At 44.2% G+C, this 18,837-nt stretch overlaps 9 protein-coding genes across 9 annotated transcripts; 3 read left to right on the forward strand and 6 right to left on the reverse strand. All coding sequences in view use genetic code 12, as the record gives it.

Annotated features, from left to right (window-relative positions):
* Nucleotides 1-195: 195 nt before the first annotated feature.
* LODBEIA_P43290 (uncharacterized protein) lies at nt 196-1,641 on the reverse strand (the record flags this gene model as incomplete). Its single annotated transcript, XM_066974538.1, has 1 exon — nt 196-1,641. One exon carries the CDS (start codon nt 1,639-1,641, stop codon nt 196-198), a length of 1,446 nt encoding a protein of 481 aa, XP_066831267.1.
* An 819-nt stretch (nt 1,642-2,460) lies between these two features.
* LODBEIA_P43300 (uncharacterized protein) lies at nt 2,461-4,221 on the reverse strand (the record flags this gene model as incomplete). Its single annotated transcript, XM_066974540.1, has 1 exon — nt 2,461-4,221. The coding sequence occupies one exon, from the start codon at nt 4,219-4,221 to the stop codon at nt 2,461-2,463; it is 1,761 nt and encodes a 586-aa protein (XP_066831268.1).
* Nucleotides 4,222-5,872: 1,651 nt separating this feature from the next.
* On the reverse strand, nt 5,873-7,771 carry LODBEIA_P43310 (uncharacterized protein; the record flags this gene model as incomplete). The annotated part of the gene is made up of 1 exon (XM_066974541.1): nt 5,873-7,771. The coding sequence occupies one exon, from the start codon at nt 7,769-7,771 to the stop codon at nt 5,873-5,875; it is 1,899 nt and encodes a 632-aa protein (XP_066831269.1).
* Nucleotides 7,772-10,853: 3,082 nt separating this feature from the next.
* LODBEIA_P43320 (uncharacterized protein) lies at nt 10,854-12,182 on the forward strand (the record flags this gene model as incomplete). Its single annotated transcript, XM_066974542.1, has 1 exon — nt 10,854-12,182. One exon carries the CDS (start codon nt 10,854-10,856, stop codon nt 12,180-12,182), a length of 1,329 nt encoding a protein of 442 aa, XP_066831270.1.
* Nucleotides 12,183-12,285: 103 nt separating this feature from the next.
* Nucleotides 12,286-13,275, reverse strand: LODBEIA_P43330 (uncharacterized protein; the record flags this gene model as incomplete). The annotated part of the gene is made up of 1 exon (XM_066974543.1): nt 12,286-13,275. One exon carries the CDS (start codon nt 13,273-13,275, stop codon nt 12,286-12,288), a length of 990 nt encoding a protein of 329 aa, XP_066831271.1.
* A 307-nt stretch (nt 13,276-13,582) lies between these two features.
* On the reverse strand, nt 13,583-14,974 carry LODBEIA_P43340 (uncharacterized protein; the record flags this gene model as incomplete). Its single annotated transcript, XM_066974544.1, has 1 exon — nt 13,583-14,974. One exon carries the CDS (start codon nt 14,972-14,974, stop codon nt 13,583-13,585), a length of 1,392 nt encoding a protein of 463 aa, XP_066831272.1.
* Nucleotides 14,975-15,462: 488 nt separating this feature from the next.
* LODBEIA_P43350 (uncharacterized protein) lies at nt 15,463-15,723 on the reverse strand (the record flags this gene model as incomplete). The annotated part of the gene is made up of 1 exon (XM_066974545.1): nt 15,463-15,723. The coding sequence occupies one exon, from the start codon at nt 15,721-15,723 to the stop codon at nt 15,463-15,465; it is 261 nt and encodes an 86-aa protein (XP_066831273.1).
* Nucleotides 15,724-15,922: 199 nt separating this feature from the next.
* LODBEIA_P43360 (uncharacterized protein) lies at nt 15,923-17,731 on the forward strand (the record flags this gene model as incomplete). Its single annotated transcript, XM_066974546.1, has 1 exon — nt 15,923-17,731. One exon carries the CDS (start codon nt 15,923-15,925, stop codon nt 17,729-17,731), a length of 1,809 nt encoding a protein of 602 aa, XP_066831274.1.
* Nucleotides 17,732-17,874: 143 nt separating this feature from the next.
* Nucleotides 17,875-18,804, forward strand: LODBEIA_P43370 (uncharacterized protein; the record flags this gene model as incomplete). Its single annotated transcript, XM_066974547.1, has 1 exon — nt 17,875-18,804. The coding sequence occupies one exon, from the start codon at nt 17,875-17,877 to the stop codon at nt 18,802-18,804; it is 930 nt and encodes a 309-aa protein (XP_066831275.1).
* Between the last annotated feature and the right edge of the window lie 33 nt (nt 18,805-18,837).

The following is an 18,837-nucleotide window of genomic DNA, read 5'->3' on the forward strand; positions in this document are numbered from 1 at the left end:
GAAACAGAAAAATGGAAAAAAGTATAGGGAACTTCCCGAGAGTGGTGCATGTATATTAACCATCATCTGTTCAGGTAGGACCCACTAAAGATAGAGAACTGATTTGGCGTGTTGAAATGAATGATTGAGTGATTGAGTAGGAGGAGCAAGGACGAGAAGGAGGAGCTAAGCTAAGCTGCTGGATTTGTTATTTTTTCAGGATCTTATTATATAACTGCCTGAGTTGGTAATATATTTAACGCCTTTGTAAGGCTTGACATTTGGAGCCATGCCTCTTGCGTTGACGACTTTCAAGCTCTCGATTTTCAATCCGCTAGGCACTTGGCCTTTGTAGCTGAATTCTAATTTAAGATGTTGCGGTGGGCTCTTATACGACGATTGAGTTTGTCCATTCGAGTCTTGCTCGTCTCGCTCGTCTCGCTCGTCTCTTTTACTGCCCGCTTGCATGACAACACCGCTCAAGATAGGCGTCACCCCCTTTTTCACATCCTGCATGCTCCATTCGTGGCTTCCCGATATCTTGGTTTGGAAATCCCCGTGAGTGATTCGATTGACTTTGATCTGGTCCTCGCCATCGGCGCAAACTATATGGACTTTGATGTAGTCGACTTTATTGATCGATTGCGCTGGAAATAGTCTAATTTCAAACTCCGACGAGAACTCATTGGTGATGAATTGCACATCGATCGAGCTCAGTTTGATCAAATTGGTCTTTTCTCTGTTACTTTTAAACGTGTTCAAATCGACTTGGTACTCCATCAATGTAGACTTGCCATCGGGTGGGATAAAAGACAACACACCTCGACGTTCTTTGAGCAAGTCATGGTTGATGCATCTGTGTAAAGTAGGCAATTGCATATTGGAGCCTACTTTGTTCAACACCAACTCAAGTGTAGGCGCCCCCGTCAACCTGCAAACAAGGTCAATTTTCCCATCGACATGGCCATTCAAAACGTAATTTTCCAGGCTCTTGTCACTCTTGCTTGAATAAAATGCCGAATCAAATTGCTCTAGTTTGTTATTTCGCTTAACAATTGGCTTGACAAGTAGGCTAATCTTTTCCACTATGTCCACATAGATTTCATTATTGGTATATTTCACATCTTCTCTTCTCCACGGAACATCGTTGGAAAAGCTTTGTTTAGCTTCACTCTGATTGAACCCCGTTTGCCTCTGCGCCTCGTTCAAAATCTTAGTGAGCAACGAGTTGTGGCTTACCAAATCTCGAATCTTGTTGAAATCAGTTATATGAGGCGAGCCATCGTCCAACATCTGGTATAGAAGAAGAGTAACCATGTCGTTATGGGTCTCAATTTTCGAGCCATTCAATTCGCCAAAATAATCCTCCAACGTCTCTAGAAATCTGGAGATGAAAGTGTATGGAATAGCGGGGTTGGACTCAATGTCGTTTGAACATAGCAAGATCAAGTTTAGCGAAAGGTACTTGTGAACAACCAAGACATAGCTGGAGTTTAATGCGACTTTGAATGTTTGGTTCTGCAAGGTCTTGCTGCTGGTGGTCTCGAGATGTGAAGTTTTGATTTTCGGAAGAAGCGACTGGAACGGAGGTACTGATAGCTTGCTCGAGTATTCGTACACTAGACTATGAGCGGCATTGGTGACATATATGGCATCAATCATTAGCTCTCAAAATGATACTACTCTGGTGGTGTGTGGTCTGTACCTACCTGCGATAGGCACCTACTTGCGTGAAAAAAGTTCACTCTTGTTGGTGAGGAAGAGCGTGAGAAACAGAGAAACTCACCGCCATTGCCAATCTGCCTACGTGTTGTGTTTCAAACCATCCTCTTTCTGACGATCCTCTCTTATGGTTTAAAGAAGCACCAAGTAGGCATGAATTAGAGAAAATTTCAAAGTTGATACTGCTACATTACCATGTTCCGATTTTGCTAATCACCGTGGTTTAAAATTGTATAAATCTGTAGGGGAAAAACAAGGACAAATATATACACACAACTCAAGAAGTGTTAGATATATCAGTGGCAAATCAAAATGAACAATCAAAACAAAAAAAAACGAAAATTGTACTAGGTGCAAAAGGTTTTGAATTAATTCATCTGAAGAAGGAGACCGGGGGGACGAGAGCGAGAAAGGAGTTTGAAGGTTGGAAGGTTGGAAGGCTGGAAGGCCGAAAAAGCTGAAGGGTGAAGGGGGGGGGGGGGGGGCTGTCATTAATTCGTTAATTGTTGGTGTTGGCATCGGGTAAAAGCTAGTCACAATTGTGTTTGGGCTTTTTGGTTCAAGCAAGGTAAAGTTTCATGAGATGATTTTATCATCCTTTGTTTATTTCAGGGAGCAGGATCAAACCTCATTCATCGTGTTTTTATCACTTTTGATTCAATCTTACTCCACACACACACATCTTTTTTCATTCTAAACATTGGAAGGACAAATCATGATGAAAACCCTTTTCTTGCCAAAACACAAAAAAAAATTGCTTTAGTGACTTCTTTTACCCGTTGTGTTATGTGAAGACGATGAGCCAGTCTCTATGATCTGGTCCACGCTGTCTTCGTTGTCTTCGACGTCGAGATCGACATCGAGATCTTCAGCAACTCTTTCTTCCACGTGATCGATATCTTGCATACCGTAAAAAGCAATGGTGGCCAACCCGAGGATTGCTGCAACGCACGAAAACACCAAGGCAATGATACCCTTGGCAGTGAAACCCGTGGGCAATCTCTTGACCTGGACATTTTCTCCGCTCAAGTCCAAATAGTTTGCCGTGTTTGCAGCGGCATTACCTTGGTAGGAAACGCCGACTTTTTTGCAAATGTCAATGTGGTTCTCGGTCAATTGCTGGGTTGAGTTGTTGATGATTGCATTTGGGTTTTCAACCAACACCATGGCCAAACCTTGGTCCAAGTGCCACTCAATGTGGCAGTGGAAGAACCAAACACCGGGATTGTCTGCTTTGAATCGAATGGCAAAGTAAGACTGTGGCCGAACATAGACAACATCTCTCATCATGGGGTACTGTGGGAACTCGGCATGGTCGCTAATGTTAAAGTTCAAGGGCGTCTCAGTGTCTTCTCTTGCTGGGCCTCGCGCGATAAGCTGGAAAACGTGTCCATGCAAATGGAAAGGGTGGGTACCAGTGTCAAAGTTGTTCAACACGATATCAATCACTTCGTTTTCCTCCAAGACAAAAGTGTTGGTGTTGCTACCGTAGATCAACTCATTCGTGGCTGCTTCACCTGCTGATAACACCGTATGCAAAGTGGGCACTTTTGGAGATGTGTAGGAAATGTTGTTAAAAAAGGCGTAATTGACCCCGTTGCCAAGATTGTCCATTTGCACGTCAACCGTGATGGTGTAATCAGCATCGTCATACAATTTGCGGCCTCCCAATGGCACCAAGTAGAAATCGTCCAAAAAGTCCAAATCCTGCACGATATTTTGCTTTGGCTTTGACTCTTCAAACAAAGTCTCGTTGTAAACGAGGTAATTTGTTCCGTTAAGTTGCAACTCTTTTGGAACATTGTCCAACATACTATCGTCGACCTTGTTCATAAAGGCGTAATTTTGATCAGTTGAATTCTTGGTTGTAATCAACACGGCATAACGTTGAGCCACTGTAATGTAAAGCATGCTTGCTTCCTTCGGTTCAGTGTATACACCATCAACTTCAACAACGGTCATGTTGTGGTCTTCAAGCCAGAGATATTGCGAAACAAACCTGCCCGTGTTGATAATCCTTAACAAATAGGTCTTGCCCGGCTCAACCTTCCAAGTTGCGTTTCTAGTTTCATTAAACAAGATATTGTCGATAATGGGCTCGGCTCCAGTGGGGTTGAATCTGCTCAAGAAAGCGGGCATCATATCGTCGGAGTACTGGTGGTAATGTTCACCCAAGGTCAACACCACTTCTTCGTAGTAGTCGTAGGGAAAGTCGTCATCTTCAATGATGAAAACACCCCTCATGCCATCGCCGTATTGGCCCGAAGTATGCGAGTGGTACCAATACGAACCAGCTTGATTGCCAACGGTGAAATTGTAAAGAAAAGTTTCCCCAACGGGGATAGGACACTGTGAAACCAAAGGTGGTCCATCCATTTGACTTGAACCCGGCTGGAACAAACCATGGAAATGTAACGTGGTGTTGGCTGTGTCAAACGTGTTTGTAAGGTAGAGGTTGACTCTATCGCCCTTTTTAACTCTCAAAGTTGGCAATGGCCATGAATTGTTGAAACCAATCATTTTCCTTGGAAAGACACCATCGGGGTTGGCATCGACCCATGTGGTGTTGAACCACCAGGTATGAGTTTCTGCTGATACAAAGGTTGCGAAAATTACAACTGATAAAAAAGTCCACCACTTCATCCTGTACCGAGCGTGACAAATTTATGAAAAAAAAAAATTACCTAGCTATGTCCAACTTGCGTCTCTGCAGATTTTTTATCCTGGTTGACCTGATGATTGGAGATTGATAAGTGTGTGGCTAGAGGGGGGTCCCTTGCCAAGTAAAAAATTGATTGAGTTTTTCCGGTTCCGGCTTGGCACTCTTGAGGGGGAACAAAAATGACGTACAAAATCAACTTCCACCGAGCTGTAATTGTAAAGTGTTGAAGGATGTGGAAGCTGGAAGCTGGAAGTTGTGGGCCTTGGCGGAGGTGTGAACTCTGGTGGAATCTGGTGAACTTCAAAGTTGTACATGGGGGAAGTTGAAATAAAGAGGGATTTTATCGGAGCTTTATATAGAAGGTTAATCGGAGTAGCTTTCTGTCGGGAACCTTTTTTTGTTTCAAAGATGCATATATTTTTTGAAGCCGTAGCTTATAACCCTAACGAGCCATTGGCTTTCTAACTTTTGTCGGGATACGGAATATTCTGACATTTTCTGCAACCAGTTGGGGAGAGGAGGGCAGTTGGCTCGTATATAGTGAGTGGTGCATAATAAGCAGTAATCTGATAATGCAAGAGGAACAAATTATTAATCAGATAAAAAAGAGAGAGAGAAAGAGACAGTGTTTGTCGTTCAATAAGTGAACTAACTGGAATTCACTAAAAACTCTGGATTTGCAAACCATCAAGTTTCAGGCAAGGAAAGCTGGGTGGAGCAAAATCAGACCACAACAATTATCAGCCAATAACGACCAAAAATTTTACATTTTTCAAATCCAAGTTTACTTATATAGCCGTATGTATAGAGACACACACTGAGAGAGAGAGCGTCTTAGCTACACGTTCATGAAAAATTTCAGCAATGAATATATTTTTCCAACAGCTGCAGATCGGGTCTTTAGAGTAGAAGCTGTCAACCAAATGATGGCTTAGCTCACATGAACATACTGAATAATTATCTACTAACCAACAGCGAAAAAGGTGGCTTAACTCACATCTACCGGTGACTGAGGGTGCAAATGAAACCATCCATGATTTTTGCAAAAGGAGGTTTGGAAAGAGTTGATATTTGCGCAAGCGTCTCGCACTCTTAATATCGGCTTATTCGTGAGTCTGGCGTATTTTTCAAGGGCTTGTAATGTATTGGTAAATTACATACTATAAAATGGGAAAAAAAGAAGGAAGGGGGGTTTGGGGGTCTATGGGGGAGGGGCTATTCTCAAATAATCATCACACACGTTTATCGTAATCAAAAAAAAGGGTAGAAAAAGGTCATTAAGTGAAAGCATCAGTAGTCGTCAAAGTATATTTTTGGTTCCCGCGTACCTCGTCTGCCACTCCTCATCGCCAAGGCAAATTCAAGAAAGTCTTCTTTATTCAATAGTCATTAGAAAGAAGACTTTCACGCACACACACATTTTTTATTTCTTCATCGTGCCTTATTTGATTCGGAGTGAGGCAGAAGGAGCGAGATGCTCAAGCCAAGTTGGTGTACTCCAAAAAACTTTTAATGCTTTCGAGTTGATGAGTCTCCAGCCGAAGAATTGGATGCTACAATCTCTGCAACTGCCCCATCTTCTTCTTCATCATCATCTTCATCTAAGTCCACGTCCAAGTCGCGTGCAACTCTTTCTTCGACATCATCGATATCTTGCATTCCGTAAAAGGAAATCGCCACCAATCCAAGAACACCTGCAACACAAGAAAACACCAAGGCAACAATACCTCTTGCGGTGAATCCAGTGGGCAATCTCTTTTCTTGCACGTTTTGAGCAGATAAATCCAAAAAGTCCATACTAGCAGCGGCATTACCTTCAACTTGAACACCATTCTTGCTGCATATTTGCTTATGGTTTTCAGTCAATTGCTGACTTTCTTCATTCTGCAAAGCCAATGGATCTTCCACCAATATAATGGCAAGACCTTGGTCCAAATGCCATTCAAGATGGCAGTGAAACATCCATATACCGGGGTTGTCAGCTTTGAATCTCATCACCATGTACGATTGCGGCTGGACGTAAGCGGTGTCTCTAATCATGGGATACTCGGGCCACTCGGCGTGGTCGGTCGCGTTAAAGGCCACGGGGTCGTCGTTGTCATCGATGGCTTCGTGTCTTTCAATCAACTGGAAAGTGTGACCATGCAAATGGAAAGGGTGCTTACCCGTGTCCAAGTTGTTCAACACGATATCGACCACGTCGTCACCTTGCAAGACAAATGAATTGGTGTTTGTACCGTAAACCAACTCGTTCGTTGCTAATCTGCCTGCACTTAACGCGGTGAACAAAGTTGGGATCTTGGGCTTGACGTAGGTGACGTTGTTGAAAAAGGCATAGTTGACGCCATTACCGAGATTGTCCATTTGCACGTCAATCGTGATTGTGTAATCGGCATCATCCAACAATTTCTCTTTGGAAAGTGGCTTCAAGTAGAAATCATCGAGGAAGTCATCGATAGAGTCCAACAAGTACGGTTGAGGTTTCTCTTGTTGGAACTTGTCCTGGTTATAAACGATATAATTGGTACCGTTCAATTCCAATTCGTCTGGGATAACGTCCAACATGTCAATATCGACTCGATTCATCATGGCATAGTTTTCGTCAGCCGTGTCCTTGGTGGTGACCAATACCGTGTATCTTTGAGCAACAGTAATGTACAACAAGTTGGTTGTGTTTTGCTCCACGTAGATACCATCGATTTCCACTACGGTAAACTCGTGGTCTTGCATCCAAAGGTATTGAGAAACAAAGCCACCAGTATTGACAATTCTCAACAAATAAGTCTTGTTTGGTTCAACATTCCAAGTGTTGTTTCTAGTTTCATTGAGCAAAAAATTTGCCGGAATTGGTTCTGCTCCCGTGGGGTTGAATCTACTCAAGAACTTGGGGATCAAGGCGTCAGAATCCTGATGATAATGATCAGATAAAGTTAAAATAACTTCTTCGTCGTAGTCATAGGGGAAATTGTCATGATCTTCAATGATAAAGACACCCCTCATACCATCACCAGTTTGACCCATGGTATGCGAGTGGTACCAATAAGTGCCCACTTGGTCACCAACGGTGAAATTGTACAAAAAAGTCTCCCCAGGAGGGATGGGACATTGAGTAACCATTTCGGGGCCATCCATTTGATTGGTGCCGTTTTGGAACATACCATGGAAATGCAATGAAGTGTTTCTATCGTCGAACCCATTAATCAAATATAGCTGAATTCGGTCCCCTTTGTTAACTCTCAAAGTTGGCAATGGCCACGAGTTGTTGAAACCAATCATCTTCCTGTCCATCATGCCATCTGGATTGGCATCCACCCATCCTGCTTCAAACCACCAAGTATGGGTCTCTGCTGCAAGTAACTGTGAAACGAAACTAGCAAATACAGCTAGAAAAATCACAGCGCTCTTCATTTTGTTTCTCTTCCTGTGCCTTAAACAATCTTCTGCTGGATGTAAAATTTGGCCACGTCCTGTTGAAATAAGTCTTTTGATTGGAAAACTATAAAGCGCTTTGATGATCAAATGAGAACCCAAAGAGCCAAAAAGAAAAAAAAAAGAGAAAGAGAAAACAGGACCTACAACAGTCAAGAAGGGATCCGTTGAGGTTCTTATAGTGAAACTTGAATCCCCAGTTCTACCACCTTTTGAACAAATACAAATAAAAAAAAAAATTTTGCAAACTAAAGCACCCTTTCAACACTGTGTGCTTTGTGTACCTGCCGCTGCTCCTCTGTCTTTACACCTAGAATTCCCCCAAAAAAAGCACTCGTAAAAGCCCATGGCGATGAAAAGGTTCAGCGTTGCAGAGGGTATTCAAATCCAACCTCATCAAGAAAAAAAACAAAGACAAAAGAGTATAAAAGTAGGGGCACATTTCTTGGCGTTTTTATTATGTTCCTGGCGGTGGAGAGTTTTTGGATAAAGGATTGGTGGACGAACGAGAATTGGGGGTGTAAGATGTTAAGAGCCAAAAAACTGAAGCTGGTTATGAGTAAACCGCTCCTCAAATTTTGCTAATGCGCTAATACCTCTATGCATCGCATGAGTTACCATAGCAGCTGCTGCTGCATGTTCTGGGTTGTGTTGTATTTCTCAGTAAAACCAGCCAATCAAACAATTAGCGTTGAGCCGTGATCCAGTGGTGGGCGGTTAATTAATGATGAATTTTATGCTTTCAAAGTTTGGAAAATAAAAAAGAAAGAAAAACAAAATTTATCAGATTCATCTATTGGGGGTAATGCAGACATTAAATTTTATTACACTTTCATCAGTCTATTCGACTGCAACATCACCGGGGAGATGGCTAGACGACCAATCTGTTGGAGATAAAAGAGAGACAAGGACTATTAATATTTTCTGCGTTGTTTATTAGCCGATAGACGGGGTTGGCTTGTGTGTATTTTTTTGGCTTTTTTTTTTGTAATTCAAATTTTTTCGTGGAGGACTTTTGTCATGTTGTTAGCCCTCAGGAGGACAGGGCTGAAAGATCAAATTACAAAGGGGAGGCGTTTGCAGTACTCTGAGTGTCTGTCTGGTTTGCAGATTCTTGAAAACCCGACGCCATGTCCGTGCGGTGGTGTCTGCGGGCTTACACGATGCTTCTATTACATCTGTTATAAAGCCGAAAAAGCCCATCTCTCAGAATAAGCCTGCTTGTCTACTTCCACAAACGAGAAACCTCATCTCTTTTAACGACAAAATGACGGGAGGTTTCAGTTTTCGTCCCTACAGAATTGTAATCTTGCTCTCATTCGCACTCTCCAGAGATCTGCTGTTAAGTGATTGGGCGTGGGTGTGTTTGACTTCTTGTCAGCTGCAGGCAGAGAAAGCAACGGTTGTCGCATGTGCCAATCATACTCAGGATTAGGTGATTTGCCGGTCTACTAACCGAGATTCGCAATTGACGGCTCTCTTTTTTTTTGGTTTTTTTAGTTCCTCAGACACCAAAGTTGTATGTCCCCATGTTGGTTTGATGCATCGTCTATTAATTTATCTGATCAATCACCTGCTTCCTCTTTCTGTAGACGAGGGAAAACTCATAATTTGCAGGGCTAATATACGAGTGGGGGGGAAAAAAAGTGGGCAATTCAACAGTTTCTGGCAGATTTTATAACCATGCAGTTAATTTAAAGATGTAAAATAAAAGAAAAAGATTTATTTCAGTCTGATTGGCTACAATTGCAAGGACTAGACCAGCCTCGCATCAATTGAAAAAAAAAAGATTTTATAGGGTCGTTGGGTCATTGGCTGAAAGAGATTTGAATTCAAACCCTGTTCGTTTGTTGTTGCTTGGTTTTTTTTTTCTGTCATCTTCCTGGTTTGTTGTTCTTGAAGATCTAGTTTTCTTGAGTGAGGGTGGGGGAAAGAATGGCTTACAAGGAGATGATTTTGTTGTGCTGTGCCTTGTCTTGTCTTGCTTTATATCCCTCCGAGGTCGAGGGTGTTCTTCTCTTGGCTCAAAAGTGGCTGATTAAACCGAGTCGATACGATCCTGGTATTACCTCTCTCGTCTGGATGTTATTTTGCCAACTCCGAGTTTGGGGAATGGGTGATCTGCAAAGCCGGTGGAAGTTATTTTTAATCCTTTGGGCCTCACTTTAGAGAACACCTTCCCTTCCTGCCCTGAGAGATATATCTTTGGTAGAGGTGGGCCCTACAACGTCATTTTACTGTTTTTGCTGAAAATTTGACAGCTTAGCTGAGGAAAGAATTTTATCCACTTGCATCAAAGGTCCCCTTTTTTTTTACTCTGGCAGGGTGGGCGTCACTGACTCGCTCGACATACTCTTGAATGGGTAGAAACCAGGAATTTGTCGTAAATCACATTCAATTGCATCGAAACTGCGGTATCGCGTCTGTTTCCGTCGGCGTTGTTGACACGTATCACATCTTGTAAACCTTCCCACATGGATATGCCTTGGTAAATGCCGTCTTGTTACTTAATAACAACAAGAATCGTCCCAATTCAGCCCGTTCAGCCCGTTCAACCTGTTTTTATCGTGCAAGTTCATGCCAGGACCCACACCGATAGTTTTGATATCTGATACCCACGCCCCGAGACGGGAACCCTATATGACGAAGGGAGATAATGAAAAAAAAAATAAAAAAAAAGAAACTAGACATCAGGTTTCATATTGCCAAAAACATCAAAATTTTTCAAATGAGCCACCAACTAGTTTTGACCAAGTAGCTTCTTCTTTACCTAGCTTACTGCTGCACAGGTGGAAAAATCTTGAGGTTTCCGACCTATATTTTGAAAGAAAGACTTCACCAAAAATCACTATTTCATCCTTAAGCTAGCTCCTTTATAACTCGTCTACCCCCCCCCCCCCCCCTCCCCTCCCCTCCGCGCACCGGCTTCAGTTTGATGTTTTAATCGCCATTCTAGCTATCTGTTGGCTATAGTTGGCAAATTCAGTTTAAAACCAAAGTCTTGCAAAACCATTCCGCATATATATATATTTAAAAGTAATATTTTTTCATCACCACCACCATGATGCAGAAACGACTATTGAGCATATCGAAACCAAGAGCCGACTCGGCGCTTCCAATCAATAGCTGGTCGGGACCTGCCCTCAAGAGAATGCCAAGGTCAAAGGATAAGCAAACAGATGCGGATGTCTCCCACGTGAAAGCAGTAGCGACAGCTTCAGCAGTCACCACGGCAAATGAGATATTTGCAGACACGCCAGCAAAGACATTATACAAGAGATCCACCCACCCTACATCGGTTCCATTATCAAAGATTTTCAGCAACAATTTCCCCTTGAGTCTCCCAGAATCTATTCAACATTTCAGATTACGCCACAATCCGCTCAAATTTCAGCATGACTTACTAGCTACACTTCCATTTTACCCGCACGTGGACGCAAGAAATGGGCGCACTTCAGAGGTTTTACAAGTACCAATTGATTCCAAGGGCAATTATATCAATGAGTTTGTCATTTACCCCGAGGGCAAGAGCCAAGCCGACCTGGCAAATATGAAACACTTGCTCATGGTTCACGGATACGGCGCCGGTCTTGGGTTTTACCTCAAGAATTTCGAAGCAATCGCCACGAGAAAAGACTGGTGCATTCATGCAATTGACTTGTTTGGGTACGGATGCAGCTCGAGACCTCATTTCCATCCGCAAAACTTGGCTCAAGTGGAAGACTGGTTCCATCACTCTTTCAAGAACTGGTTTGATCAAAAGAATATCCGCAAGGAGAATTTCTTGGTTATGGCCCATTCGATGGGAGCTTACTTGATGGCCACATATGGGATATTGAGAGATCCGTCATTTTGCAAGAAATTGCTCATGGTTTCCCCCGGCGCAGTCATTAAGCATAGAAACCAAGTTAACGTCCCTGCCTACTTTCAAAAATTGTGGGAACGAAACATGTCTCCTTTCAGTATCGTTCGCAAAGCTGGTCTTCTTGGGTCCAAATTGGTGAGTGGCTGGTCCTCGAGAAGATTCGCCAAGTTGGACAGCAAGGAAGCAGAGTTGCTACATACATATGCATATGGAATTTTCCAAGCACGAGGATCAGGTGAATACATGCTTAATTTCTTGCTTGCCCCCGGTGCAGATGCCAGGTTCCCACTTGTTGAACGGGGGATCCACAAGTTGAAGTGCGACTTGTCTTGGTGGTATGGAGAAGAAGATTGGATGGATAGGAAAGGGGGTGAGTTGTGTTCGAGAATCGTGAATGGTTATCACAAGACCACCAAGAGCACAGTTGATATTTTCAAGCATAGTGGACACCACATCTACCTCGACAATATCGAGATGTTCAACAATGCTGTTTTGCAGGAGATGGACCGGATCTCTATAGAATAGCTTTAAACGAAAAAAAAAAAAAAAAAAAAAAGGAAAAATTCTTGAATTTACACATACACCTATAAAACAAGACATGCCTTTTCCAATTTTTCTTCCATCCTTCTTATGCATTCCCACAGATGGGGCAGTTTGCTTTCTTTGCGTAGGAGTACGTGTAGGTAAAGATGGAGTCATCGCCCGCGTACATCATGTAGTTATCAAGCACGGGGTTCAGCGACGTGATTAGCTTGAACGCCTCATTGCAGCAACTAGCGGCAATGATAGCGTTAGTCGAGGCAATCGCGGGAATGATGTTCTTCACCACCCCCAAAGTCAAGCTCTTGGTCACGCCGTCGATGCCAAACTCGCGTGCTCTTTCCAATGCAACTTGGTACATCCACTCCACGTGTTCGGCATCGTCGGCATCGAATTTCTTGCTGGGGAACTCCTTGGGCCACTGCATTTGGTTTGCCCATTCGATGCAGTGCTCGGGTAGTCGCGGCGTGTTGGCGATGGTGCACACGGGGTAGGTGGTCTTGGGGCTCAACAAGTCCAAGCTGCATTCAAAACAGGATGTCGCCGTCGGTAGGATCACCCTGCTTTGCCCTCGGAACCCCTCCGTGCCCCCATCAACTAGCGGGATGATGTTTCCCTGGGACTTGACAATGGTGAACAAGACCGAGTTGATCCATCTGCGCGCCTCGATCGAGTCGAGCCCGCTCACAATCAACTGGAACGAGCTGTAGAAGTCAATATCGAAATCCTGAATCTTTTTAAAATGAGGCGTGATGGTTAAATCTGGATCATTGATTCTCTCGGTGATGAAAGCAGCTGCAACTTCAGCCTTGCTTCTGCCAATGTCGTCGTGCCGAAATAGGAATTGCCGGTTGAGATTGCTCAAGTCTATGGTGTCCATATCGATAACGTGGATGTTCTTGAACCCTGTTAACGCTAGGTTTTTGAGAATCTCACAACCTAGTCCCCCGGCTCCAATGGCTAGAATCTTGCTCATTTTGAGCACTTCGAGCGCTTCTGCCGCGTTATATTGATCTTTGTATTCATTGAATGGACCTACTTTGCTGACCAAGGATTCAAACGACGAGTTATCTCTCATGTGGTTGTACTGTTCAAAACAATATAAGCGACTTCGTGTGTCTTGTGTGTCCTGTGGGTGGGTAAAGAAGCCAGCTCAGTTTTATTGTAGCCTCCGAGGTAATCAAAAAGAAAGAAATATGAAAAAAAAACCCCTGCATCCTCCTCCACCGCCACCCCCCAATTTTTCCGTGATAGTCAATCTGACACCTAGATTTCCAAAGAAACATGGTTTTCCTTCAAACAGACGTAACGATTGTATTATTTAAAACAAAAAACTCTCTAGATTGTAGAACAGGCTATGTATATATATGTATATATTCATGGATTCATGGATTCGGCAGGTTATCCCTGTCAGTGTGTAAGCGCTTATTTATCTTTGGCGGAGGCATCCCCACCCTTTTCCCAAGATTGTTGTGCAAGGGGTTGATACTCGGTTTATTGATTCGATTGTGCAAATGGTTAATGCCGTTTGGCGAGTTGATTGCCCTTGCATCTGTCCTTTTCACGGGAACCGATTTGGTAGGGTCTACAGTTCGTCGGACGTTTGGAGACACGAAAGTAGTGTCGAATCTCTTCATCTCGGCTGTGCTGTCCTGTTGTCTCAGCTGCAATAATGGTGCACTCTTGGCAGTCACGAATGCAGTTACTGGTTGCTCCACTGGCGGAACACCCTCGTCAACGTCCATTGCTTCTTCTGACGCAGAAGGATCCTTTTGTTGTTGTTGTTGTGGTGGTGGTGGTGGTGGTGGTTGTGGTTGTTGTGGTTGTTGTGGTTGTTGCTGGTTATCATGCGATGTTTGAGAATCCTCTTCGCCAGGATCATCGCTGAACAAAAACGACTCGTCCATTTCATCCGCATCTTTCCCTTCAAAGTTCTCTTGCAACCTTCTAGGCAGCTTCGGCGTAATGAAAACATCTGGTGGAGCCATGTGCGGCTTCAAGGAAACCGCCACCGGTTCGATTCGATTTGGGCGTGCTCCTGCTCCTGCTCCTGCTCCTGCTACCCCATTCTCTGCTCTCTTTTGTTGTTCTTGCTGTTGCTGTTGTTTTCGTTGTTCTTCTTCTACTAGTTTTCTCTCTATATATTCCTTCTTGCGTGCCCTCTCAACAAGCAAAGGGTCTCTATGGAAGTTCTTCGCCTCATACTCAATCGGGGGTTCTTTCACTTTGTCAATGTGCTTAACTATAGTCTTGTCATACAAACAGTTTCCCAAGACGTTTCCAAAGCACCTCAAGCACCGCTTGATCCCATCGGTAAACGCCTCCTTCTTGCATTTTTCAAACGCCATCGCCTTGCTCTTGGAGTTATCGACAAACCCATACCCGATATCCTCGTGATACGTGCCGTCTTTGATCGTGATCCTAACGACGATGGAAAGACCTAGTGAAAACCGGCCGTTGTGCGCGTCGAGGTAGTCGATTTCACACGAGATCATCTCCGAGCTCCATCCGTTGAATCCAAATATCTCGTTGGCAAGGTTCAATGCTTTCCATCCTTCAATGTAGTTGATTTTGGCGCCCCCGCCGCCAGGTCGAGAGCTGACGTATTCTGGGCCCAAGGCTTTGCTCAACTTGGTTTGTATCTGCGCCCACTCGTGCTCCGTATAACTCACAACGGGCTGGCGACTTTGCGTCTCATGACGCCGTCCATGCTGTACAGGGGGTCTACCCAACACTCTAGCTTGTTGTGGGAACGGCTGCCCTTGGTTGTGGTTCATCCTGTGGCTGGTGTACTGACTGAAGAAGGGACGTGTTGCAAAAGGTTTCAAGTGAATTTATTCTGGGTGGTACGCGCCACGATCAGTCTCGATCGTGATATCAGAGATGCACCAAAAATACACCAGATACGCCATTGTGACGTGTAAGCATTCATCGTCAACAAGATAGCCCAAGATACTAGATGTATACGGACCCCATAGAGCCCAGGTCAACGGGGCCTGTTTTAAAGCTGCAATTTACGTCAAATTCCCATCAAACCGTGCAACATAGAGATAAAGAAAAGAAAAAAAAGATACTCATCTCAGAAGAGAAGGGTCCGCTTCAGATGTAGGAGAAGCTCTTAACAACAGCTGTGTATTACAATAACATCGAAGTAAACGTTGGGCTATATATCTTGACATGGGTTTGAAAAAAGGTCCTGCCAACGCTAAAGAAGGGCAGAATTTTCATTTTCGACTAACCGCAAGGGTGGGTGAGTTTTTCAACATTACATATCCAAACTTGAAATAAGCGTTATCGTATCGCCCTTTAAAAGCAAGCGTCCCAACTTGGTCTTTTCCCCATTTGCTATCTCTTCAGCATCATCCACCACGAGGTTCATAAACTCATCAAAACCTTGGATTTTCCCGCGTATTCTGTAGTCTGACTGTTCGTACAACCATATGGTGACTAGCGACTGCTGCTGCAAGAAATTGAATATTAGATTGATAGGCGGAAGGTTGGACTTCTTTATGGCTTTGGATGACATTGTTGAAACCACTGACATAGAGAGTGCTCATCCCTCTTCCTTCCTCTCCTCTCACTCTTTCAGCTCGCTTCTATATTCATTTTTATTTTGGGACGCGAATATCTTCTAACTTCTAACCAGGGGGAGATCTAGTGCCACACCAAGAGCACCATAGACCAAAGTGGTAAGAAAGGAATGCTTCTGCGCAAGTATATCAGCCATGGAATCTGCACCGAGTGACTTTAAGCCGCACATCATTGAATGGGTCCGGGAAGATGCCATTCAAGCGACGAGAAACGGATCAAAGATGGCTGTGTTGTACAACAGGATCTTGGGCCAAGTGAAACGCTTTCGCGAGCCAATCTCTGATATGAAAACGTTGAAGCTGATCCGCTATATCGGGGCGAAAACAGCGGTTGCTTTGAGCAACAGGGTGGTACAGTTGTGTAAGGATAAAGGGTGGGATCCGCCGCAGGGTTTTCTAGATGAGGCAGAGGCCCATCGAGTAGCGTTGCGAAGAGCAGATCAGCTAGAGGAATCGGCAGAGGAGCAGCAGCGGCCAGCGAAGCGGCCGAGAAGTGCGGCCAACAAGTACGTGCCCAAGCACAGGTCCGGTGCATTTGCCATCTTGATCACGCTATATTTGAGAGATCGCGAAGGGAATGGAATGACACGAGATCAAATCACGGCTGTAGCTGCTCGATATTGCGATAAATCGTTTGCCGCTTCCAGCTCCGCTTTCCATTCTGCTTGGGATTCGATCAAGACCCTCGCAAAGAGGGACTTGGTCTACCTGACTGGAAGATCCCCCAAGTACTATTTCCTAACGGATGCAGGCACAGAACTAGCGAAACAGTTGAAGGACGCTGTCGAGCTCGACTCCTCGCCGGCGCAGCTGCACGCTGCAGCAAACACCTCCTACGATAACGGCGTCAGATTCAACTCTTCGTTTGAAAAATCGTCACCTTTACAGCTCAAAAGCGGTGATTTGCTAAGTGACAACAACCAGCGACTACCACCAACGCAAGTGTTTAATCCAGCCCACGTAACTCATCCGTTGATCACCGAGACATTGAAGCGCCGGAAATTGACGCATGACGCTTCCAATAGAAGCTTTGACGGCACCTCCTATGAAATCTGGACAAAGGAGGAATACGAAATAGTCATGGTCATTGACAACAGAGAGGTTCGCTCGAGACAGGAGCGCGACTTTTTCCAGCGGAAGCTTGAAGCTGCCGGCGTCAAGTGCGACGTGATGGCACTCGCTTGCGGCGATTGCATTTGGGCGGCGAGAAACATCAAGACGGGCAAACAGGCCATCCTCAATTACTTGTGCGAGAGAAAGCGGACAGATGACTTGTGCGACTCCATCAAAGATGGCAGGTTTCAAGAGCAAAAGAATAGAATGAAGAAATCGGGAATGAGCCATTGCTTTTACCTCGTGGAAGAAGTATCGGCCCTAAGGGAAAGGGCCTTCTCGAGTCTCGACTCCATGCAGACGGGGATGGCACAAACAATGACCAACGCCAACATCTTTTTGCGGCGATTCAAGGATATCGACGAGACGACGAATTTTCTTGCATCTCTCACCGAAGTCATCAAGGACCGAATGGCGGAAACAAACTTGGTGGTGTTGAAACCGCGCGATATCCAAAATCAAGAACACTACCACCAGTTGTTGACGTCGTTTAGGGGAAAATTCGAAACCAGATCCAACTACGAGTGCAGCCATCTTTTGTCCAGCTTCCAAGATATGATGGGAAAAACGACCCAGATGACTGCTAAAGAGTTATTTGTGTTGATGTTGATGACCATCAAAGGATGTTCGCTAGAAAAAGCTATTGTTATTCAGAACCGGTTTCCTACACCAAAAAAATTGATTGACTACTTCCAAGTCCAGCATGGCCATGCATCGGTTGAGTTGAAGAAAAACTTACTAGCTGATGAGTTCAAGACCCAAGTTGGTAATAAAAAGATTGGTAAAGTGTTGCTGGAAAAAGTCTATGATGTCTGGGGATCCACAAGTTAGTTGGTTAGTTAGTTAACTAAGTATGTACGCTCCCCTGCACTATGAGTGAAAAAAAAAAAATTAAAAAAAAAAAAATTGGTGTAAATTTTTCAATCACCACCAAAGAGAGTTCATCTTCACAAACATCGATCGACACATCCAGTATGGGTAAGGGACCTCTCAAGTATGGAGGAAAGTCGGGTATTTTGCCAAAGTTGAGGCCGATCTTCGAAAGACCCATTCGTCCCATGAATGAGATTGAGTTGCAGAAGGAAAACTCGTCAGAGAGTGGATACGCCGAAGGGGTTCCCACGCCCTTTATCGAGAAATGGCCCGTTCCAAGAGATCAAAGAGCACAAGTTCCTCGTCAGCAGCCTCCGAGAAAGTACATAACGTTGGAAGAGCGCATCAAGTCGATTAATTACCCGCCAATGTCCTTAAAGGAAATGAACGAGTTGCCGGAACTTGAAAGGGACGCACAGAGGAGGGCATACTACAGAGCCGAGTTTTTAAAAGAGGCGTACCTCGAAGAAGGGAAGCGGTTGGAGGCCATTGACAAGATGAAGGAAAAGATCCACGAGCGAGAAGTGGAGAAACAGCGGAAACTTGCCGAGGAGAACAAGGACGATGCCGCAGTCATTTCGACTTTGCCAACAATCCAGCAATTGCTCGAGTTTAGAATGATCAAACAGAGAACACCAGAAGAAAAGCGATTGCTCAAGGAGGAGCGGAAGTTAAACAGGCACTCTCGGGAGTTGCATGCAAAGGAAGACAAGGCGCAGAAATTGTTGGAACTATATCATGCAGCTGCAAAATTCATCACCACCGAAGAGCAACTAGAAGAAGCCATCTACCGTGCATTTGAAGTTGATGTAGCCAAATTCGATACTCAGCAAAGCGTTGTGGATAGCAAGCTTTTCTCCAAGAATACCAGCTACTTGGTAGGCGAAGCCAACGAACAGAAAATAAGCGATGCAATAATGGGAGAAATCAATGGAAAACCCGGTTTGAATCAAGTTAAAGACGTTCTTAGTGGAACCAGAGAACAAGTCAGAAGAGAGGCCCGGCTGAACTATAGAAATGATCTACAGTAGTTAAATATATACATGTATATATATATATAGTGG

The sequence above is a fragment of the Lodderomyces beijingensis genome (assembly GCF_963989305.1).
Source record: "Lodderomyces beijingensis strain CBS 14171 genome assembly, chromosome: 5".
Taxonomy (NCBI): Eukaryota; Fungi; Ascomycota; class Pichiomycetes; order Serinales; family Debaryomycetaceae; genus Lodderomyces; species Lodderomyces beijingensis.